Below are 25,472 nucleotides of genomic sequence, written 5' to 3' on the forward strand. Positions count from 1 at the left end.
TATGATCAACAAGGAGAGAGGGGAAAGGTCAAAGCTTCTTCGTCTTCGTTCATGGGCTGAAACTCCCACGTACACACGTGTTTTTGCACGAGTGGAATTTTACATCTATGATCGTTTTTACCCCCGCCATTAAGGCAGCCATACGCCACTTTTGGAGGAAGCAATTAGCATGCTGGGTATTTTCGTGTTTCTATAACCCACCGAACCCACCGAACTCTGACATGGATTACAGGATCTTTTCCGTGCGCACTTGGTCTTGTGCTTGCGTGTACACACGAAGGGGGTTAAGTCACTAGCAGGTCTGCACATAAGTTGACCTGGGAGATCGGAAAAATCTCCACACTTAACCCACCAGGCGGCTGTGGCCGGGATTCAAACCCTCGACCTTCCGATTAAGAGGCCGACGTCTTACCACCCCGCCACAGCGCCCGTCGAAGGTCTAAGCTAAAAATTAATACCAATGAAAGTAAACAACTTTTCTTTTCCCTTTTTTCTTTCTGTTAGCTTGTGCCTGCATGTATGCAAGCAAGAATTATTACAGATATTACATTTCATCTTTACACTACCTTCTTTTAACAGTTGAATCAAACTAATTTGCTCAGCGAATATAACAAAACACTCTCCTCTCTGATCTGGTCCGATCTGAATTCCGCCCAAAATAATCAGCCAACAACAACAATTAATAACAAATGTAGTTTCAGAGAAAACTGTTTGTTCCACATTATCCTTAAGGTTAAAACTAACCAATATGATCAAATCAGATCACAGACTCGAGGATCACAAGCATTATAACTACTTTAGCAATCAAAACTGCATGGTTCAGTCGTCCCTGTAGTTGTAACAGATCTATAATTAGCAACACTGGACATTTTCTAATGATCTTTTTGTGACATTGTGCACTTTTCAACCAACGAAAACAATCAAATAACTCGGAAATTCATTGTCTTCCATTCAATCTCTCTCTCTCTCTCTCTCTCTCTCTCTCTCTCTCTCTCTCTCTCTCTCTCTCTCTCTCTCTCTCTCTCTCTCTCTCTCTCTCTCTCTCTCTCTCTCTCTCTCTCTCTCTCTCTCTCTCTGTCTCTCTCTCTCTCTCTCTCTCTCTCTCTATATATATATATATATACCGTATTTTCCGGGTTACAAGGCGCTACAGCGCATAAGGCGCACCCCCTTCTTTTAAAAAAAATTGTAATCCAGTCACCCATTGGGCGCAGGGGGCAGACAGGGCGCACCAAAATTGAAAAAGTATCGAAGAATGAAAATAAGCCGCACATCAAAGGAAGAATACAGAGTGGAAATATGTGTGCTCTGTGTGTGCGGTGAGATCAAAGGCAGGTCCATTGTGATAGCTGGGTTGTCAATTTGTTTATAGACACTGACCTTCTTCCCAGGGGTCAATGACCCAGTTTTAGCTATGAGAGGTGGTTCCCCTGTCATATCTGAGAGAGGAAACACTTCCTGCACCGGGGTCAGTGACCGAGTTTAACCTATGGGGCGGTCTCTTTGATGTCTTGAGAGGAAACTTGGCCAGGGTAGTACCTAGTAGCTGAAACATGCATTATCACAAGTTGTTTGACTGGTACTCAGGCGGTCTCTTTGATTTTTTTCGTATTTCATACACGGATTAGGCGCTTCGTTATACAAGACGCAGGGGTCAAACTCGAGGAAAAAAGTCGCGCCTTATGACCCGGAAAGTACGGTATATATAAATATAACATATAAAGCATGATTATTTTGTTTCATTATTGTTGGTGATATTTTTTTGGTTATTAAACAATTAGCTGCCATCCCCTGTGAAGCCAAGAGTAGCATAATGCTGCATTTTGGAATTTTCATAGTAACAATTGGCTTTTAAGAGTAGCATAAGTGTCTTGAATTTGAATCGCACACCCGCATTAGTTAAGGTTTGCCTTGGACTTTTTTCTTTTCGTTTCATTGTCCGTGTCACAATCAGACATCGCAACATGTCGACTTGGCGGCAAGTGGGACACAGTGTATCGGTAACCCACACCTCCAAGAACATGTTTTAAGTCAATCAAAGAGAATACGCTAACAAAGACTACAACGCGTAAAGGTGATCGAAACGACGTTCTCGATTGGATGTATGAACAAACCATCCCCTTATTGGATCAGACCTTTTCATCAAAAGCGCAGTTTTTACTGACTGCTGCAGATTGTCGAGTGATAAGTGGACAATTTGCATGCTTGTAATTTTTTGTTTGAGCGTAGCATTTTTGACTTTATAGTGTAGAAGTTGCTGCAAAATCGTAGCATACTACACTGAAATCGTAGCAGTTGACAGCTCTGTGATAATGAACCAATACAAATATATGCAAAACATGAACAAAGATTAAGAATGCAGATAAATAAGAAAAGTTGCACATCTTTAAGGCATTAAAATGGTGCTATTAGGCATTGCAAAATCAGCTTTTCAAAAAACGCACTATCTGAACATTTAATTTTTTTTAATCAAATAAAAAATCCTGTTCAGATTGCATTCTCTTTCAGTTATTCTATCATGCACAAAGGCCAAAGCTTACTAAAAATTGTGAAACAGTAAAAATGAGACCATTCACCGTGCATCTTACACATATCATTTTTTAATGTGAAACGTCACCGACTAAACGAGTCAAGATGTCTCTTCTCTATTTCAAATATAAATGTTCACTGATGTCAAAAATTGAAACAAGTGCGAATACAGTGGAACCCCCCTTTTAAGACCCCCCAATTTAAGACTTCCTCCCTTTTAAGACCTTGTTTTTTCCCATGTTCTGTTCATAACCTCTGTAAATTTACCTCCATTTTAAGACTCCCTCCTTATTAAGACCTGATTTTCTCAGATTTGTTAAGGTTTTAAAAGGGGGGTTCCACTGTAATGGCAACACGTACAAAAATCTGTCCCTTAATTCTTTTTTTTTTAAATCTTTTTTTATTTCAGTATTTGGTATATATCTAATCCTGGAACGCCGAAGAAGAAGAAGAAGAAGAAGGTATATATATATCTTATTGTGTTGGGGGATTCCCTCAAGGACATTTGGGTTTGTATAATCCCTGGGGATAGCGTGCAAGGAAAGAATTGCACTACCCAATTTATTTCTTTTCTTCCCTGCATGCAAGTATTTTGGTTAACCAAGGCCTGACACGTTTGCTGTGACCTTTTGATCTTTATCGTGCACAGGATCTTTATTGTTCTGCAAGACTCTCGGGGAACTGAGAAAGAATTTTGAGAACAAACTTTGTCTCGGTGACTTTGACATATCAGCAGTATAAAACTACTCATCGGGTCACTGCCAGCTAGGCTGTGACTGTATGGGTATTGTAAGTCATTATACTTGTTCAACTACAGCACTCAGATCATTACATGGACTACTGAATTGCTATAAATCACACAAAAAGCACCCACTGAGAGCTACTCAGCCTCGGCCCTCACCATAGTCCATGCACACAGAGAAATGAGTACTCATGTACCAGATTGTAAAAACATAAACTCAAAGCCAGCTGCAGCATCAGAACAGTAGATTTGAAAAAAAATAATATTAACTATTGAAAACAACACAAAAACAAGTTTTTTTTCTTTTCTTTGTTGTTTCTTTAAAAGTTATATAGATTATACTGTATCCACGCAATGTCTTGAGCAGTCTCATAGAAAAAAAGTCGTAAAGCTCTATTACACTTTGTGTGTTACAGAACAGTGTTTCAAAATTAACCTCCACGATATCCACATCCGCAATTTGTCCTCCTCTGGCGTCTGTGATTGAAAGCAAGTGCCAGAAGAAAAACATAAGGGGCATCGATGTCCGTGAATTCCTCTTCACACAACAAACATCGCGGAGGACCATGCAACAAGTGTTGACGCCAGAACTGCTTACAGAAGAAACACTTGAAGCAAAGATTCCTGTGACTGCACGGCAGCTGCACTTGCTTTTCTGCGACACGGCAGTGAAGACATGGCAATGTTGCTGTAACAGCAGAGAAAGACAGATCATGAACGGAATTACATGTAGTATGCAACAGAACCCCCTTTTTAAGACTGCTATAAACCGAAGAGGGTTGAGATAAATCATAATCAAAAATCAAGGTCATTTTAAAGCCTTTCAAGGGGCTTAAGAAATTTCAAAATTAACAGTTAGGGTCATAAAAACCAGAAGAAGTTAAACAAAAATCAAGGTCATTTTAAAGCCTTTCAAGGGGCTTAAGAAATTTCAAAATTAACAGTTAGGGTCATAAAAACCAGAAGAAGTTAAACAAAAATCAAGGTCAAAAGCTGGGGTCATCAAAGCTGAAGGAGGTTATAAGACAAGTCAAAAGTTAGGGTTATACTTAGGGGTGAAATTACAAGTGGGTAGTGAACTCAGAACAATTTGTGTGTGTGTGTGTGTGTGTGTGTGTGTGTGTGTGTGTGTGTGTGTGTGTGTGTGTGTGTGTATGTCTGCATTATACATGTGTTTGTGTGTGTGTGCATGTGTGTGCATGTGTGTGCGTATATGCGTTTGTGTGATGGGCGTAAGCCCATGTGCGTATGTGTGCAATTTCCATACATGTGTGCGTATACCTGAGTGTTTGCATGCATGCATGCTTGCGTGCATGTGTGCATGAGTGCCTGTGTGCATGTATCTATGCATGTCAGGCTCTGCAACCAACTTGAACATAACAGCAAAAACTTACCCTCCCTTATGTCTATGTCCACACCAGCGTAGATGTTGTAGCCAATGAGGTCTTGCGGTGCTGCTCCTTCAGCCCCATCATCTTCACTGCTGCGGCTATTGTTACCATCATTGCTTTCATCATCTTCATCTTCATCTTCATCACCATCACCGCTGTTATTGTCGTTACCATCATTGTTTTCATCATCATCACCATTCCCATCACCACTACTGCCACCACCACCAGTGCCTAGGTCATCCTCTGCTTGCTCATCATCAGATTCAGAATCATTATTATCTTCCCAATTTTCCGGAACAGCATCATCTTTCCTTTCCTGGAGGTAGTTGAGGGAACACAGTGCACTCTCAGGTGCTTGAGGATGAGATGAAGCAATGTGCTTTTGAGTGCTATCATGGTGGGGCATAGATCCAGATGGTTGTGTTCTTGCAGCTTCGGATTGGTCGTGCTTGCTACAGCTGTGAGTATGCTGCATAGAGACAGGTTTCTCCTGCTGCCTAGCGCTGTTGACGCTAACTTGAACTGCGCAAGTTTCTTGATGGTGATCCTTCTGTGATATTCTCTGTTGTCTCCCACAGATTGTTGAAGCATCTGGTTGCACGCCTGTGGATAGTGGACACTTAGGATGCCATAGTTTATCATCAGAGGTGACATAAATGGGTTCACTGTCCTTAGCCTTCTGGGTATCGCTCAAACCTGCATCTTCTTCCCGCTTGCCTAGTGGAGAAGGTGGATGATTTTCTTGCCACCGGGCTGTGTTCATAGTACTTGAGGTAGAATTTGTGTTACTCTCTCCCTGTTCCTGAATAGGCAGCTTAAAAAAGTCATCCGCATATGCTCCACTGACAATTAGGGATGATGCGCCTGCCGTCTCAATTCCCTGTTCATCAAAGACCATCCCTGCTGGAGATTCTTCTGTACACATTTGTCCATTCTGAACTGTCAATTTGTCCTTGTGAAGCAAACTAGTGGCAGGTGATGAGATATAAAAATCTGTGCACTGAACATTCTTTTCAATTGCTGTGCCTACAGCCTCATGTCGAGTTTGATTGGTGACCGTGGGTGATGAAGCAGCACCATGTTGACCACCAACCGCTGTTCTGGAAACAGTAATGTCCTTAACAACCCCACCAGTATTTGAATGTGTATCTTCAATGTTTTTATCACTGGCTTTTTTTGAACTTGCTGGTGTGTCCCCTGTTTGCTGATCATTACCTCTATATGCCCCTGTACTGAGCTGTTGCCCATACGGATCATCTGTTGCGAGTGGTGGGATACAGAGATTACCTTCAGTTTCAGTTTCTGGGTTTGTATCAGCTTGAAATTTCGTAGAATTAGCTCCGTGTCTTGAGACCAGAATGTCTTCCCCTTCAGATTTGTCACTTCCGACACATGCTGAGACAATATCTTTGTGTTTTTCGCTTCCTTCTATATTTTCAACAACGCCTGATGCTAGTGTTTGAAATGTGTTCCCTGGACCTTCTTCTTTTGCTTTTAAGGCAGCCAAAGCTGCAAGTTGTTCTTTTTTGGCACGTATTATCTCATCCGGGGCTTCAGAGGCTGTGGCTTTACTACTGACTTTCTCAGCACTACCGGTACTTTCAGCGGTTTCCGCTCGGGACTGTATTTCAGCTTGCTGAATATCAAATGCTTCTGGTGCAGCAGCATCATTACAACTCAATGCAAGTTGATCTGTGGCTCTTGGTTCCAGAGCAAGATTTTTCCCTTCATTTTGTTTGCATGTAGAGGATGCTGTGACAATTGTTTGCTGACCAGACGCTTTAGATGTCGACCCGAGACTATTGTTTGTCGAGGGTGTTGGTGCTAGGCCCTTAGTGCCAAATTGCTGGGAACTCGATTGCTCAGGTGCTCGCACAGTTTCAGGGGTTTTCTGTGTGTCTGCTGGAACACACGATTAACTTTCAAATGTACTTGCTGCATTGTACACAAAAGATAACCATGTTCATGTTCACAAAATTCACATGCATTTTTATGTATACAAACACACACACACATTGTTAGCAGTTTTATATTATTGTTTGCTTGCTGGTTTGTGTTTGCTGTTTGATTGAAACTCAAGGCAATATTAAAGAGAGTGCATAATAAATAATGGCTCTATATACCTATCAAGGTTCTTTGGCCTGTAGAAAATCCATTTTGTTAATCAGTGAACACACACATGACGGTGTATGTTACCAGAAATACATTGATACATTGACTCCGAAACCTCTGCATCAATAGTTGATAGAATTACTCCCCCTCCCCTCCCCCAACAACAACAAAACAAAGAAAAAAAGAAGAAAACAAAACGAAAACAAACAAACAAACAAACAAAACTAATTAGCTAAAGAAAACAAAAACCAAACATGAAACCATAATCTCACAAGAAAAAAATGATTATCAACACCCTGGACCGATATTGTTTAATTCATTGTTTTCTTCTGCATAAGACACTGTGATCACAAACTTCAGAGTACCAAAAACAAATTACAACAAAAAGTGCATCATGCTCATACCTTCTTTGCTTTTTCCTGGGCCTCTTGTTTTCAGTGTCCCTTCACTTGTACCCTTAAAAAGAGAAACTAGTTTAGACTTTAAACAATTTTCATAAATCAAATAGTTGCAAATTAAACAGCTTAATTATTTAGTTCAATTCAGAGTGGCTGCATGACAGTGCAAAGCATGAGAGAGAGAGTCGAAGCGAAAGATGACGAGAGAGAGAGAGAGAGAGAGAGAGAGAGAGAGAGAGAGAGAGAGAGAGAGAGAGAGAGAGAGAGAGAGAGAGAGGGGGAGAGGGAGGGAGACAGAGAGGGAGACAGAGAGAGAGAGAGAGAGAGAGAGAGAGAGAGAGTCAAAGCGAAAGATGACGAGAGAGAGAGAGAGAGAGAGAGAGAGAGAGAGAGAGAGAGAGAGAGAGAGAGGGAGAGAGAGAGAGAGAGAGAGAGAGAGAGGGGGGGTTGGGGGGGGGGGGGGAGGGAGGAAGAGAGTCATAGAGTCTAAAAGAGAAAGAGAGGGAGGGGGCTGAATATGATTTGACAGTTTGCAGGTACAGTGGAACCCCCTGTTAAAGACCTCTGAACATGTGACAAATTCAGGTCTCAAAAATGAGGGAGTCTTAAAATGAGGGTTAATTTACAGACGTTATGAACAGAAAAGCTGAGAAAAGGTAGCTAGTTTTACAAGGAAGGGAGTCTTTAAAGGGGGGGGGGGGGGGGGTTTCCACTGTATTGTCCTATCAGTTCAGGACATTTACCCCTGAAAAGACTTTCTTTCTTTTCTTTCTTTATTTGATGTTTAACGTCGTTTTCAACCACGAAGGTTATATCGCGACGGGGAAAGGGGTGGAGATGGGATAGAGCCACTTGTTAATTGTTTCTTGTTCACAAAAGCACTAATCAAAAATTGCTCCAGGGGCTTGCAACGTAGTACAATATATTACCTAACTGGGAGAATGCAAGTTTCCAGTACAAAGGACTTAACATTTCTGAACAGACTTGATTTCCTCAGGTTTTTGGTTGTCCTAAGAAAGGGGAGTGGGGATGGGGAGAGGGGAGGGGTGGAGGTGTTGGACCACTGTATGAAAACTTAATTACACATCAAAATTGTACTAGCTAACTCAGCAGACACACATGAAGGCATTATAAAGTCTACTTCTTCCTTGTTTCAAAAAGCTTGCAGCCAGTGATTTATTTACTCACTTGCAGTAGAACAGGTCCCTTCTGGTGATCAGCTAGCAAAAAGGGACAGTCATGACAGCAGCGAGCGTGCTCCTCCAAAGGGTCTGCATAACTCCCTGCATTGACTGTGATCGTCATGCCACTGTAAAAACATGCTACTTTGCTGCTCCCATCTGCATAACGCACAAGAAATTATAACACTTAATTGATTATCAGCTGACAGAAAAAAACCCAGAAGAAAGCAGTAACAACACAGTATTTGCCAATCCTGCATGTACGTGTTGTGGTGTGATGAAGTTCTACCAAATGCAGCTCAAGGGAGATAATAACTTTTTCCTTTTTCATTAAAATTTAGGTAAAACTGATTGCACACATGTGCAGTTTTTATTGCATAGGTTTAATGTGTTAACAAGTATTTCTAAGCTCCTGCCGGCATAGCTCTCAGGTTCAGTGAGCCATGCAAGTCTCCAAACCACTTCAAGGTGGCGACCCTTTTTTGATGACAGTTTACAGTTACACAGCATTAGTTTAATCTGTTAAAATGCATTTTGCTAAAACGTTGTATACCAAGGTCAACTGTCTCAACGACTTTTCACAGACATTGGACGCAAAGTGTCAGGTGTATTCACTGTCTCTAGGCACTTTATGTTTTTGGTAATTTGCTCATCAGTACCAATGATACATTATAATGTCCACTCTGTGTAAAAATAACCATAGTCTGGTGTGACGAGTTATTGATTTGTGCAATCAAATTGTCAATCGTGTTTATTCTTCTTTCTCCTGTCTATGCACTCACACAAAGTCGTTTTGAGCGCACTTCTGTAATAATAATTAACTGACACGAAGTACATTTTGTAGAGAATAATCTCGATAAAGGTTGACATTGAATGAAACAAGTGTGAGAATTTTAAGTACCCACATTCGCCCAGAAAATTAAAACAAAAACAAAAAATCAAATAGGATTGAATCGAACTGTAATAGCTAGACCTTAGAACAGCACAGAAGTCTGACATTTCCTCCTTACACCTCATTTACCCTGATCTACCCTCTTTAACTCCTGCCTGCTCCAAAGAAAAAAACAAGTAAAACTATAATGCAGTTTTTCTTTTTCAGCTTTCAGGCACAGAATACAGAAACTGACCTTCCAGATAGAAGAAACCTGCTTCAGCCAGTTTTTCTGGTGGATGCATCTTCCTCAAATGCCAAGAATCATATGTGGAAAAGCGGGCCTCTGGCGATGCCATTTTTGAAAACTTTGGTCCCTCTGATGGTGAGCTTCTTGGGTTCATCGCTTCCTGAAAGAAAGAAGAGTAGCCATAATCACGAAGGACATGGTCGATAGCCCTGAGGTCACCTACAGCCACTCTCTCAAACATGTCGTACACTCACAAGCACACACCTTTATGCGCGCGTACACACACACACACACATGCATGCACACACACACACACACACACACACACACACACACACACACACACACACACACACACACACACACACACACACACACACACAGTCATACACACACACATGCATTATTTTGCAGCACACAGACAAACAAACACAGGTATGCAACTACACATCGATATAATTATGTATATCACAGAGGCAAACACACCAACACACATACTGAGGCAAACACACATCAGAGCCACTATTTGATACTCGGGTGACAGAGAAGTCTGAATTGAGGCTGAAATTTACAAACTAAACAAGAAAGCTGAAATTGTGTGTGCAAAAACATGCATTAATGGGGAATGTTAAACCATGAAAGGATAAGCAGCAGAAAACGCCATTGTTTCTTTAATTTGGTAAAATCTGAGTTTTGCTCGTGAAAATGGACTATCGCTACACGGGACACGAATATTACATTAACATAACTATTACAAGTTATTAACTCTTAAATCATTATGAGACAGTATAAAAAAAGTTGTAAGCACAAAATTGATTTTTTTTTAATCCGGTTTCTGGTGTATATTGCAGAGTTTCGTATGGGACACCGTAACGATAGTCCGCGTGAATTTGAAATTTTTACTCGCAGCGTGTAATTCGTGTAGTAGGGTTGAACCATTTATTCTGTACATTAAGTAACTGATACCTGATATGATGTGAAGCGCTTAGTTTGCTTTAAAGGCACAGCAAGCCTCCCGTAAATTATCACAGATACTGTCAGGCTTTTACACACAGTACAAACACCAGTTCATTTAAACACTCACCGCTTGAGAACATCTTAGGTGACCTCCGTAAAGAGCGAGCAATTTTAAAAGATTTTATTTTTGCGTGGTTTATCTTACCCCTGAGCCATCTTGAACCGGTGTGATCCAGTTTCCTTTTTTTCACAATGTAGTCGTCAGTTTGTGATTTCCAATGCGACTCGCTGTAAGCTTATCTGCAATAGCACGTTATTATGTACCTCTGAATCTAAACGCACCAAACGGATGTGATTCACATGAACTCTAGCGATGGCTTTTGACTGTTCAGAGGAACTGGCGATAGGCATTTCTGTCGTCTGCTACGAGAACCACGACCTTGCGTGACCCTGCTTCCGGGCTTTTCTTTTTTTCAAACTTTCAAAACTTTGAATTGTACTGATCTGGTCTTGATGAAAAAAAAATCTTTTATGATTTAAGAATGTTTGTGTAACAAGCTGTCAATATATCATTTAGATATTAAAAGTTAGGTCCATTGCCAAAACGCACCGTCTGATTTTGTTATCAAACAATCTGCAAAATTATTTCTTTGAAAATTGCTCGCTCTTTACGGAGGGCACCTAAGATGTTCTCAAGTGGTGAGTGTTTAATTGAAAGGGTGTTTGTACTGTGCGTAAAAGCCTGACAATATCTGTGATGGTTTACGGGAGGCGTGCTGTGCCTTTAATGAACATTCAGGAGAAATAAAATTATTTCCATCGGCATGTATGAAGTGATGCAAAGGTACATAAAATATAAAATAAAAGGAAAAACCCCTCCCCCCAAAAAAAATACCCCAACCCAACAACAACAACCAAAAAACACAAATTATCATAGGGATTGTTTAAAAACCTATTTTTTACAATAATCTTTTCACCTGAATTGTTGAAGCTATAATACTGAACGCAGATCTTGGTTCATTCAGATATCAATCTTCAAGACAACCGCACAGTGGGAGCGGATTATTTTTACATGCATTTTGTTCACTTAATGTGTGGGACACGAAACACTTTTCGGTTGACTGCAGATTTCCTATTCAAGATTGTACGTAAACTACATCATCTGTCTGATTTATATATTCAAGTATTATGTCATGTGCACTGCCAATGTGTTCCGTTTGATATTCCGCTCAGTGGTGAAATCTAAAATTGACTGCGGACTATCGTTTCACTAGGGACACGAACATCAAATCGACATGTTCACGTTCAACGACTGAATGAAAGATGAAAACCTTCAATTATATATCGGTACTTGAGTATGCATTTTACCAATATAGGATCACAGTGACCGTGGTCACCTCATGTTGTAGCAGACGATCGTACTGTTTGTAAGCCTTTACTGTAGTAGGACACGACATGTAATGATAGTCCGCCAATTTTCAAATCTAATGTACAAAAAGACTGAATTAACAGATCTGTGATCTGTTACATCTTCTTTATTGAAAGTTCCTCTCACAAACACGCAAGAAAGATAAACTCATGTTTCAAATGAAAGGGAAATATTGCTTCATTGGTTAATGTTGCCGTTCTTTTTTATGACGCAATTTTGGACGAAAAATTCCACTTTAAATCCCGTTTTCCCCCGTATTACCATACACTGATCGGACTATCCTTGCTTGTGCTGTTTTTTCATCTTTTAATACACAAATACACATGATGTTCTAAAGTTAGCGTAATGCACGCTGAAAAAGAGCCACCCACAGTTGTCACCAATACTGAAGAATGTTGACACACAAACAAACACACAAACATACCGTAAGATACAGCATGACTTCCCTTCTTTGTCTCTGTTAATCTAGGGAGACAATATCCAGCGATATTTCTCCGTAGGCCTAAAGTTCGGCCATGACCTAGGCAAAATAACTTGCGCAGCCGCAGAAACAAAAAAATGGAAATCTTTTATGAAATGATTGGGAGCCACGCAAATTTGACCTCTTGATTCCGACCATGAACCCGCTGTTGATAATCTGGAAGGTCGTACCAGAAATGCAGATCTATCTCTGGCCGATTCATAGATTCAACCTACAAACTGCGACCTCATCATTCTGTGATCAGATGGCCAAGCAATGCGTGAAATCTTTTATTCTAAAGCCTTATGGCTCGTTTCGACAAGCATTAAACGGATGAAATTAACCACATGCAGTTTATTCTTCAGAAAAATGCACACAAAAAATGGATTGGGTTCGGTGATTTGTACATAAACGTCTTCCTCACGATAGATTCGCTGATTTGTCCTACGAAGCCGTCATCAACACGAACACAATGATTGCAGAAGCAAACTCTGTACCTACACGACCGAGACACAAGACTGATTATTTCACAGCTGCAATGTGAATAGAGAACAAAGACGTTTTGGGTAAGCTTACTCACGTCAGGTGTTCACTGACAAGCTAGGAACAGACGGAAAATTCCAAACAAAAGTAAATGACGTCAAAGTCTCTTTCGCTTTGCGTGTAACTTTGTCATGACGTCTTTTTGTGACGACAGTATACGCGACAATTTGTTCGCTTCCGGTGTCATTTTAGACTGAAAAGCAACTCAAAAGAAGGAGCTAAGCCTGTGTCTTGAAACAGCTGAAACACTCTTTTGGATTGCCGTTTCAATGTTAACCAAAAAGTTAAAGAAAAAAAACAAGGTTCAGTTGCGAACTGACAGCGGATTGAGCATTTATTCCTGTTGATGAAGGTACGATTGAAGCTTTATTCTCTCCGTCAACCAACAAGACTAGATTTGTAGCAGACGACAAACAAAGTGTGCGTTTTTCCTGTCTTGTTAAGGCAATTATGTCGTTATAAGTTATCTGTACGTTGTGAAGACATTTCAAAACAAAATTTAGCTTTCATGCGTCACGGGATATAAGCTTATACGTTTTCATCCATGGAATTGTTTTTTTCGTCTCGGCAGGGTGAATGAATTCATGTCTTTTCCGGAACTGGACAAAACTGGCCTTGCCAAGACTGAAACAAAATATAGTTCTACAACTTCTAGGCTTGGGTTGATTGCCCATGGTGAATTTCCAATGATTTGTTTCCACATCCCATGACAAATTCTCTTTACTTTGGTCATGCCATATTGTTACAGCTCCGTCCATCCATGGTATCGCGTGATATTTTGTCATGACGGGGTTCACTCAATCTCTTTAAATCTCCCATGGTCGATTTAAACTGTATGACTGCATCGCAACATCTTGTCATTATTCACTCGAATGATATCTCTGTATTTTTGTGAAGAGGTTTAAAATCAACTTGAAACTGTGTTTTTTCAAACATTTAAACATGGGAGGTGAGCGTTTAGAAGGTACTTCTTCTGCGGTTGTGGGCTGAAACTCCTTTGTACACTCGTGTTTTTGCACGAGTGGATTTTTACGTGTATGACAATTTTTACCCCGCCTTTTAGGCAGCCATACGCCGCTTTCGGAGGAAGCATCCTGGGTATTTTCATGTTTCTATGACCCACCGAACTCTGACATGGATTACAGGATCTTTTCCGTGCGTACTTGGTCTTGTGCTTGCGTGTACACATGAAGGGGGATATAAGGCACTAGCAGGTCTGCACATAAGTTGACCTGGAAGATCGGAAAAATCTCCACCTTATTCACCAGGCGCGGCTGGGATTCGAACCCACGACCTTCCGCTTTGGAGACCGGCGTCTTACCACCAAGCCGTTGCGCCCGCCTACAAGGTATTATACCCTATACACAGTTTTTGACAAAAAGTAGGGGGTCGGCATTTGCTCGATACCCGGCACTTTCAAGGTAGTTTATGGTACACACACATAATATATATATATTACCCTGCCTCATAAGATTTACTCACATCCTGGGAATGTCCCTCCTGGACAGAATCTTCAGTGGATATCCTTTGCTCATGTCCATAGTCAGCATCAGACTCATCACGTAGAGTGTTCAATGGGGTACTAACCACTGAAACATCCAACACAACTTCTCTCCAAACCTCCTTAACTTCTTAAGAATGAAAAATGGTGCAAACATATACAACAGTATTTAAGTTACAATGTCCACCAACATAAGTGTTCCTGTTTGTCAAAACTTAATTCTGTCTTGAAGAATAGGCTAAATGATTCTATCTATAGTGTCATTTAAAGAAACTCATAATTTTGGTGTGTGCATGCTTGTATTTCACACCTTTCTTTTGATAGTGTTACAAAGAAGGGATTCCGCAGATGAATCTGCCTTAATGTGACCATGCACCCCCCCCCCCCCCCCCCAAGCAACCTCCTGCCCATAACCACCAATCTGAAGGATCCCATTTATTTATCATATTCTTTCCATATTAACCTGCACCTGTCTTTAACAACCACTTTTGATAGATTCGACTACACTGTATATATATATATTTACATAGAAAGATAATAAGAATAAGAATATATTGTACAAACGAGGTAACACTAACAGTTACTTCCTCCTACACAGTAATTTATACTGACATTGTAACCTTTTATTTCTACCGTCTAGAATGTTATCACCTGGAGGCTGATCATGATGTGTTGTTTGCAGCGACATCTTTCCAGGTTAATTGTCGATCAAGCAAACTATATAGTATCAACTCTGTTACCTGCAAGAACAAAATAGACATGTATGTACTGTAGCACATTGAAATTCAATGATCTTGAACCAAACACCGAAACAATAATAAAATCTCAAAAACTTGAAATTACCAGTTTCATCAAATTATAACTCTACAATTCCACAATATGTTGTGCTGTTTCTCTACATCTGGCCAGGACAATCGGCGGAAAATACACAAATACACGCAGCATGAACACTTACTGTATGATTTGCTCTGCTTTATGAGACTTTCAGAAGTTTTATTGGGGATATATAAATAAAAGCACCTCAAATCAGCACATTCAAAACAAGTCACTAAACTGGTAATGTAAGTAATATAAAGGTTATTTTTGGATTTGCATGAGTATGCCAAATTCAACCATGCAGATCTTTCAGTACTGTGATTTTATCTCTGTACAGTGGAACCCCCCCCCCCCCCCCCTTTTAAGACCCCCTAATGTTACAGACTTCCTCCCTTTTAAGACCTTAATAATGTTTTCAGACTTTCTGTTCATAACCTCTGCAAATGTACCGGCCCATTTTAAGACCTCTCCTTTTCAAGACCTCATTTTCTCAGATCTTTCAAGGTCTTAAATGGGGGGTAATCCATTGTAGTCTTAATAGGACCTGTTCAAAGCTGGGATGGGAGAGTGAGGAAGGGATGGGCGACGGTAGGGCAGTGTTGATATCTGGAAGTTATCACAGCTGACATGCATAATCGTTCTCGCCACGGCCATGGGCGTAAAGAAATTCATCCTTTCCCTTTTTCTTTGGCTTTCTGCTGCGGAGCCAGTCTGAGCAAATTTTTAGTTTCACTGTTTTCTGCTGAAAATATGCTTTCACGATTTAATTGTCTCCATTAAATTAAAAAAAAAACACTATTTTAATAGCACGAAAACAGAAAGTAAAAAGTTGGTGATCTCCACCTGCCTCCTCTTCTACCTCCAACTTCACAAAATGTCATTTTAAGCAGACTTTCTGGGTCAGCTGATGGCCCCTTCAGACGTAGGAAGATTTTCTAAATCGGCGCCTGCCTATACATGTATAATAAGCACAGGTAGACTGTCTGTGTTTCTGTTTCAGCCTTCATATGACTTATGAGTTATCACAAATTTAAACTGAGAGTACTGAAATTCATTTATTTGTTTTTCTTTCCGTTGATTCGTCATTGCGCCTGCACAAAGACTATTATCATAGACCTATATATAATATAGGTCCCTGCTATTATCAATAAATGCTGGATTTTGATCAGGGACATTTATGATTTCCATTCCATTCCATTTTCATTGCACAACAACAAAAAAGAGAAAAAAGTACCACTTTTTTTCAACACTTAAAAAGAGTTTGTACACATTCTTTTTTTTTAATTCATACTTGCTATGCCTAGAAAGCACTTGTTTTTGTTTTCAATTTTTTTTATATCATTTATTATTATTTTGTGTTTGTGTGTGGGGGAGTTGGGGGTGCAGAGGCTTATCTAGTACACTTTTTGGATGGACAGTTACTGTCGCATGAGCCATTAAATGACAGCTAGTCTCTCAAAACGTGTATCCCAAAATTGACCTGACAAAAACTAAAGCCTAGCTAATAATGTAATTGGTCATTAATGAAAACTGGACAAAAATCAGAATATAAGAAGAATTTTGTACACATGTACATTAAATGACATAAAACAATAACAAAGGACGGCATATCTCTTTTGTTTTCTCACAAGGCTTTCAAATTTGTGCAAATGGTTCGGTGATCTCCGGAAAACCAGCAGGTATCAGTAAGTTATGTCCCTTGAGCATGAAATAATTATACGCTTTGCAAAAGAACCCTATTTTTTTTGGAAAGTATAACTCAACGTATTTTTATATATGTTCTGCGCGAACTTAGAATCCGGTTTCATTCTAGAATGGACCGGGTCCAGGTTGGAATTCTAACCCTGCGCAAGTACAGGGGTGCCATTCTAGAATGAAACCCTTGAATAAAGGGGGCCGTAATGTTTGTAGGTAAGACAGAGTTGTCTTCCCTTGAATTATCTCCACCTGCACCTTCCCTTTGATAAGATGGGGCTGATTTGTCTACCCCTGAAAAAAATCCTTTGGCGATCTTGCGATGTCATGTCATGTCAAGAAAGTTGACACTCCTGAGTACGCAATAAACAAAGGCAGACCATAGCAAGGGGGACTACCAGGGCGGTATTGTTTGCAGGGCAGTTGTTTTTGTGATGAGAGCCGGTTGCGGCCGCTTGCAATGTCAGCGCTGTCTCCCTCTCGGAAATGTCTGGTTTTTTGACAATTTTTTTCACAGACAGACAGACAGACAGACAGACGGTCAGACCGACTAACCGACAGACAGACCAACAGAAGGACAGAGTGAGTTATAGAGCTGTTGTCACAGGTTTAAAAAAAAGTTGACATTAACAAAAACAGAAATCAACAACAACTTTTGTCTGGTTTTATAATATTATGGGAAAAACATTGAAAGCAATTCATAGTAGTAGTACTACCACAACAAATACTCTCAAAGGGGAATTCCATGCCTAAAAGTTTGACAGTTTTTATTTAATCTATCAGAATCCCTACCTTCCAAACTGTGATATGCCCACGTTTCAAACTCTTCATGTATATGAATAAGATTAAGTCAGTCCGGAAATTTCCGTTCGTAGCGATCAGTGCTGAGTGTCTCTCAAAATCGTAATCACTTTCAGAACATCACATCACAATCCCAATTCACGATGTCTTTGAGTAAAGTGTAAAAAACCCGAAAAAAAACCCAACCAAACACACAAAAAACAAAAACAAACAGAAAATCCAGTTACAAGCGAGATCGTCAAAACACTGTCAGTCCGGAAATTTCCGTTCGTAGCGATCAGTGCTGAGTGTCTCTCAAAATCGTAATCACTTTCAGAACATCACAATCCCAATTCACGATGTCTTTGAGTAAAGTGTAAAAAACCCGGAAAAAAACCCCAACTAAACACACAAAAAACAAAAACAAACAGAAAATCCACATTTGTGGCTTTGGCTGTGTGATAGTCTAACTGAAATGACTATTCCAACTTGGACCCAAATTCCAACCTTGCGCAGGGCCGATTCTAGAATGGACCAGCAACAAGGGTTTCATTCTAGAATGGCACCCCTGTACTTGCGCAGGGTTAGAATTCCAACCTGGACCCGGTCCATTCTAGAATGAAACCGGATTCTAAGAACGCGCAGAACATATACATTGACTCATGCTTCGGGTACAAACTCGCGGCTCTTCCTGTCTGCGCAACAGTTTACCTGAATGAGTGGCACTAACGTGAAGGCCATTTCCCAGTTATACTAAATATTATATTCTCGCCTGAAAGAAACACGCGACATGTACCACTCCCGCAGGGAAAGGACAATTTAACGTTAGTTACTTCCCCTAGCACAATGGCCGCAAAGAATAGGTAAGCAAGGCTAAGCCTATTTTGATCTGTATCGTGAGGTTTCTGTGGTTTTTAGATTTCCGTTTTGGGGAAATATAGTACACCAAGCTTATGTTTACTCACCTGCAAGTTTGTTTGATCTTTCTTACCTCTGGATATTCCAGTTTCAATATTTTTTCTGCACACATAATTCACTGGCAAAACAACGTCTGGTATGCTAGCAGTAGACTAGTACAATCTTGGCGTTGATAGCTTTCTACTTTCCTATCGTTAACATAATCTCGACACACGTTGAGTGATTATGAATGAGGGATCATGTCGAGAAACAATATTTAATCTTACCTGCCACCAGTATTTGCGTTCTGCTGTTTAGTTCGCCAGACATCCGATTGTTGTTTTTCTCTTCCTCAATGACTCACATTATTTTTGTGTAATATCGGGATTTCCCGATATGAATAAACTTGCGTCACAAGTAGAGCAGGCGCCAGACACAAGTAGTGTAGATATAGATAATACAATGTACAGCAATTGTGTGCGCATGGGTATTTATACCGCTGATCACAGGAAGGCACGTTCTATCCTTGTTTTTCACTACCTATTTTATTCATGTTTTTATTACTTAGTTAGTGGAAGAATCTTTTGTATTAATGTATGTTTGATGGTGTATGCTTTTAATTAAGCGTTGCTGACTATGAATGTAGATGTAAATGCTTGTATAACTGTGTTTTGATTTTAAATGTGTCAAGCGCAAAGAGCATAATTGTAAAGTTATGATGTTGCGCTATATAAATGCTCATTTATTATTATTATTATTATTATTATTATTATCAGGCGCAAGTACCGGATCAAGTCATGTGCGGGGGAGGGTTTCTTAGGCATCAGAGAAGGCCACCTATCTTTAACATTTTGTATTGTATGGGGAGATTTATATAGGGCTTGACGTTCTCTAAGCGCTTTACATATTAATTTCTGCCGTGTGAGATGGAATTTTTTACACAATATATCACGCATTCACATCGGCCAGCAAACCTCAAGCCTATTAGGGCGAGCATTCACCTTTCACGGCCTTTATTCCAAGTCATACGGGTTTGTTTGTTTGTTTCCTTAACGCCCAGCCGACCACGAAGGGCCATATCAGGGCGGTGCCGCTTTGACGTTTAACGTGCGCCACACACAAGACAGAAGTCGCAGCAGAGGCTTAATGTCTCACCCAGTCACATTATTCTGACACCGGACCAACCAGTCCTAGCACTAACCCCATAATGCCAGACGCCAGGCGGAGCAGCCACTAGATTGCCAATTTTAAAGTCTTAGGTATGACCCGGCCGGGGTTCAAACCCACGACCTCCCGATCACGGGGCGGACGCCTTATCACTAGGCCAACCGAGTCACACGGGTATTTGGTGGACATTTTTATCTATGCCTATACAATTTTGCCAGGAAAGACCCTTTTGTCAATCGTGGGATCTTTAACGTGCACACCCCAATGTAGTGTACACGAAGGGACCTCGGTTTTTCGTCTCATCCGAAAGACTAGCACTTGAACCCACCACCTAGGTTAGGAAAGGGGGGAGAAAATTGCTAACGCCCTGACCCAGGGTCGAACTCGCAACCTCTCGCAACCTCTCGCTTCCGAGGCAAGTGCGTTTACCACTCGGCCACCACAGACCACATTTAAAATTAAGAATAAGGTGAAAAGGTTACTATTGGCGTTGGGAAAATTTAAAAAAATTTAAATTAAAAGGGGGGCTGGCAAACATTGACTAGGCGTCATTGGTGTGTGTGTGTGTGTGTGTGTGTGTGTGTGTGGGGGGGGGTTACAAGGAGGACAGGGTACCCATAGCTCACAGTGATCAGGAATAGTATGTTAGTGTACTATAAAGAAAAACGAAGACAAGGGTGGGAACTTATTCCGTTATTTGTCTAATAAGCTTAAACGTTTTACCTTAGTAGAGGAAAATAAGCACACAGCTTTCTACAAACTTAAACAAACATCTTTTTTTTTTTAACAAAAGGCTGAAGGAGGGTATATAAGTAACTATAACTGTCTGTTGTTATTTGCACAGTTTTCTTTAATTATTTTGGCTGTTGGTGGTTCTCAGTTTTCTTTATGAGCTTTTTTTCCACCAAACTGAAGATGTCTAAATGAAAAGAGCACAAACTAAAAATGAAAACGTTCCAATGTATAATTTAAGGTTGCATTTACATGAGAAGAATTTGTTTGTTTCTGCCCTTTTCTGGTGATTTTTTCCCGTGTGTATGTGTGTGCAGCGAATATTTATTCTTTGAAATGAAGACACTGAGAAACGTATTTGCTTGTATTTGGTGTTCCCCATAGGATTAGATACATGTCCTCATGCATTAAAGTGGCAGAAGACTGTATACACAAATCTACCAGCTAACTTGATTGGAACTCTTGTAGCTCGCTTAATTGTGGTTTGGTTGTTGTTATTGTTTTTGTTGTTGTTATTGTCTCTCGCAACTTTTGAAAACAGTGTGTGTGTGTGTGTGTGTGTGTGTGTGTGTGTGTGTGTGTGTGTGTGTGTGTGTGTGTGTGTGTGTGTGTGTGTGTGTGAGTGTGTGTGTGTGTGTGTGTGTGTACATATATATATATGTGTGTATATACATATATGTGTGTGTGTGTGTGTGGGGGGGGGGGGGGGGGTGTACTGATTCATGTAGGCAGCATGATGACTGGAGAAATGTTTAAGTATGAATTTACAAATATGTAAGTTGCCTTTGAAATTCCAGAATCATGGGGGAGGATTTGATATTTTTGCTTTGTTTTCACCCGCTGAAGCTTATGTATTCAATTTATCTAAAATAACAATAACAATGTTAAAGACACACTCCTTCCTGTGCATGTGTGATAAGAACATTCCCCAACTTGGAGACACATACCAATTATTAACATCCGTACTGCTTCCTCTGCAAAGTTACACTTACTTTCCCTGATTTATAAAATAAAAACGGAAAAAAAACCTATCAGGTAAGACATTTATCTATAACAATTACCTTTCTTCACTGAGTGAAAGCACCCATGGTGTTGAGTTTTGGTATGTGCCCACGTTGAAGGATGCTCTTATCTATTGTTTAATTGTGGACAGATCTGTGGTGTTACAAAGTTTACAATGGTAAGGAAAAGGCTTCAGGGTTAGTGTTTTAACTGACCTGTCTTTCTCTTTAATATTCAATTCAATTCAATAAAACTTTATTGTCTGAATGCATTAAACAGAAACTTTTCTTTTGGCTCGTGACCGAAGTAGCATCACATAAAAACACATTCTCAGAACATATAGACACATACAAATCAATATACATAACCCAAACCCCACATATCCATACCCATCTCTCACATACAACCTCGTACATACTCTCGTTTATCCTTTATAATCATTGATACATTATGGTTAATACAGGGGTGTACCTTAACTTTTTTTGCTACCGGCCAGGGGGGCCGGTAAGTCAAAAATTGAACCGGCCCTCCAAAATTCCAACCGGCCCCCAACCAGCCTGGATTTCTTACAACCACCTCAGCGGCTCATCGCGTGCTAAGCACATACACAAAAGACGTACATTTATACTTATAATGCATACATGCAAAATAGGATATATACAAAAAGTCTTCTTTAAAATCTAATCAATATATGCATAGGCAATACACGCTTCTTTCTGTGAAATACAGTCAATATCGAACATGCTCTCATATTCTCCTTCTGTTGACACAGTCAGGGGTGAGGAAGAAAAATCGCAATTCTGAGCTCCCAAATAGGGTTTACACGGTCCGCGAAAGACCTCTGGTTTGAGTTAGGAACATCAATTACGAAAAGAAAAAAGAAAAAACACACAAATAAAGCTTAGATCCCTAAGGTGGGAATGAGCAGGGTCTATGAAAGTTACACAGTTTACCTAGATGGGTGGCGCTGAGTGGTACTACTTTGTCTGTTCGAAGTTTGATTCCACTCTTGGGTTATAACTTATAAGTATAATATATTTTGATGTGTATTATTATAATTTTATTTGGATTTGTGCACAGAATAATTTATTTATGCATGTTTTTGTATGAGCCGCTTAGAACTGTTTTAGGATTTGCGCTAAATAAATATCCTCATTATTATTATTATTATTACATGTATTATTATTATTGTCTTAAGTTAAAGGATCTTGCTCTGAAATTATTGGTCACATGTCACAATGACACTCACAGCGAAACTGTTGTTTTTTGGGGCACGCGCAAGCAGACACATGCAGCAATTTTGAAAATATTTTTTTATCTTTAGCAATGCATATATTATATAATTAAAGTTTTATCCTGGCGTTTTGAGAAGAATTTTTTTTTATCCGAAAGACATAACGTGTTTATATTATAGACAAAACAATATGTTACAGTCATAAATATATATCAACCCAACGTGCATTTCAAATTTCAAATTCTGAATTTTGGAACGTTGGCAGTCTCTTTGTTTTTGGATATGTGTTTAAATTAGACTCAACTGAATTTTGAAGTCAGATCTGCGACATATTTACATGTTGACTTCTTGCTTTTTTTCTTTTTACATTTAGTCAAGTTTTGACTAAATGTTTTAACATAGAGGGGGGAATCGAGACGAGGGTCGTGGTGTATGTGTGTGTGTGTGTGTCTGTCTGTCTGTCTGTCTGTGTGTGTGTGTAGAGCGATTCAGACTAAACTACTGAGCCGATCTTTATGAAATTTGACATGAGAGTTCCTGGGTATGATATCCCCGGACGTTTTTTTCATTTTTTCGATAAATACCTTTGATGACGTCATATCCGGCTTTTTGTAAAAGTTGAGGTGGCACTGTCACACCCTCATTTTTCAATCAAATTGATTGAAATTTTGGCAAAGCAATCTTCGACGAAGCCCGGGGTTTGGTATTGCATTTCAGCTTGGTGGCTTAAAAACTAATGAGTGAGTTTGGTCATTAAAAATTGGAAACTTGTAATTAAAATTATTTTTTTATTAAACGATCCAAAAACAATTTCATCTTATTCTTCGTCATTTTCTGATTCCGAAAATATATACATATGTTATATTTGGATTAAAAACAAGCTCTGAAAATTAAAAATATAAAAATTATGATCAAAATTAAATTTCCGAAATCGTTTTAAAAACAATTTCATCTTATTCCTTGTCGGTTCCTGATTCCAAAAACATATAGATATGATATGTTTGGATTAAAAACACGCTCAGAAAGTTAAAACGAAGAGAGGTACAGTAAAGCGTGCTATGAAGCACAGCGCAATCGCTACCGCGCCAAACAGGCTCGTCACTTTCACTGCCTTTTGCACTAGCGGCGGACTACGTTCAGTTTCATTCTGTGAGTTCCACAGCTTGACTAAATGTAGTTAATTTCGCCTTACGCGACTTGTTTCTTGTTTGTTTGTGCTTTGGTTGAACCTTTTGGATGTTCATATTCATATATATTTTTGTTTCATAATTATTACTTGTGCATCGGTTGGCCTAGTGGTAAGGCATCCGCCCCGTGATCGGGAGGTGGTGGGTTCGAACCCCGGCCGGGTCATACCTAAGACTTTAAAATTGGCAATCTAGTGGCTTACAGCTCCGCCTGGCGTCTGGCATTATGGGGTTGGTCCGGTGTCAGAATAATGTGACTGGGTGAGACATGAAGCCTGTGCTGCGACTTCTGTCTTGTGTGTGGCGCACGTTATATGTCAAAGCAGCACCGCCCTGTATCAACTCTATAAATAATGGAGAACAAAGCTTTTGAAAAAATTAAAGCAAAAACCTAAAACACGAATACACACACACTCAGGCACACACACACACACACACACGCACACACACACACACACACACACACACACACACACAGACACACACACACACACACACACACACCTCGAACAATCCAGCCACCCACTACCTCCAAAACAGAATTAAAACAACAATTCGTCTTGTGATGAACAGAAAATAGGTACAAGACCTTCTTCATCAGGAAATGAAAAACCATGCTCCCCGTTGAAGTTGTCATGTAGATATTTATCACAAAGTCGTCCTTGCTCTTGCACAACTTTCGAGAGCTCAAAATGTATTTTCCAAACCTTTTTTGTTGAGCTGACCGGCTACCTACTGCGGAAAGTTAGAGTTTATTGTTTTTCTCGCACATAATTGCCGGCTATTTTTATGAGCCGTTGGTGGCATGAACATCATAAGTGCGGGTACTTCTGGGTAATGTGTAAGGCTGATAAAGCTTAATTATTTCTAATATTGTAAACAAGGAACGGACAAGGAAGGTTTTGGAAAAAGTGTTGAACCCGCAACACAATCAGTTCCGCAAAATCGAAGCTCTTTGCTGAGTCTTACTGAGCCCTGTGTCTTACTCTATCTGTATTTGTATTTATTTATTTGTATAACAAAATAATGGTCATATAAACAGTTGCGTCGTGGGGATGAACTGGAAATATTGAGCACGCAGTGATGTGGTATAATTGTGTGTTACTCACTTCAGAATCAGTACGTCAAGATTTCTTAACATTGATATCCCTAGAAATGCATGTGTGGATTCAATGACTGATAATGCTTCGTTTTAATATGTTAGTTATTTTAACGTACGTATTGTTAACTATGTTAATTAATGATTTACCTTCTCTGGCTTCTTCAGGACGTAATTCTTTTCACTTACACATTTGCACTGGCTGATGTTATCACTAATCGTTTATTGACAAGACATACAGCGATCATGTTGTGTTATGTTATGTTATGTTATCAGACTGGTACTTAGGCTGTTAAGCCTTTGTCTGATCTTTTGATCAGTTGCTATCCTAGCCTAACTTTGAGCTAGGTAACCTACACGATCTTTTGATCGTGGCCTATTTTATCAACTTGCGTTTCCCGCATTTATCTGTGTATCTTTATGATGATGTGGAGGTCGAAACATGTATAGTGAAACTCTATAATATTAATAAGGAGTGCCGCTGACGTGACACTGTAGA

General features: G+C 39.8%; 1 protein-coding gene across 1 annotated transcript; it reads right to left on the reverse strand.

The window, feature by feature from the left end:
* Window positions 1–1,137: 1,137 nt before the first annotated feature.
* On the reverse strand, window positions 1,138–25,422 carry LOC138957618 (dentin sialophosphoprotein-like). The gene is made up of 8 exons (XM_070328705.1): window positions 25,124–25,422; window positions 15,016–15,104; window positions 14,346–14,452; window positions 9,481–9,634; window positions 8,361–8,512; window positions 7,179–7,230; window positions 4,666–6,564; window positions 1,138–3,959 (listed from the first exon to the last, which is right to left on the reverse strand). Exons 2-8 carry the CDS (start codon window positions 15,050–15,052, stop codon window positions 3,703–3,705), a joined length of 2,658 nt encoding a protein of 885 aa, XP_070184806.1. The 5' UTR covers window positions 15,053–15,104; window positions 25,124–25,422; the 3' UTR covers window positions 1,138–3,702.
* Window positions 25,423–25,472: the final 50 nt, after the last annotated feature.

The sequence above is a fragment of the Littorina saxatilis genome, unplaced genomic scaffold (assembly GCF_037325665.1).
Source record: "Littorina saxatilis isolate snail1 unplaced genomic scaffold, US_GU_Lsax_2.0 scaffold_271, whole genome shotgun sequence".
Lineage (NCBI taxonomy): Eukaryota > Metazoa > Mollusca > Gastropoda > Littorinimorpha > Littorinidae > Littorina > Littorina saxatilis.

What these genes read in the sequence shown, in the direction of transcription:
- LOC138957618 (XM_070328705.1), bottom strand. Translation starts at nt 15,052, where the DNA reads ATGTCGCTGCAAACAACACATCATGATCAGCCTCCAG. An exon ending in AGGAGGGACATTCCCAGGAT is followed by an intron (nt 9,635 to 14,345) that starts GTGAGTAAATCT and finishes TCTTTCTTTCAG; the next exon opens with GAAGCGATGAACCCAAGAAG. An exon ending in AGGGACCTGTTCTACTGCAA is followed by an intron (nt 7,231 to 8,360) that starts GTGAGTAAATAA and finishes TCTCTTTTTAAG; the next exon opens with GGTACAAGTGAAGGGACACT.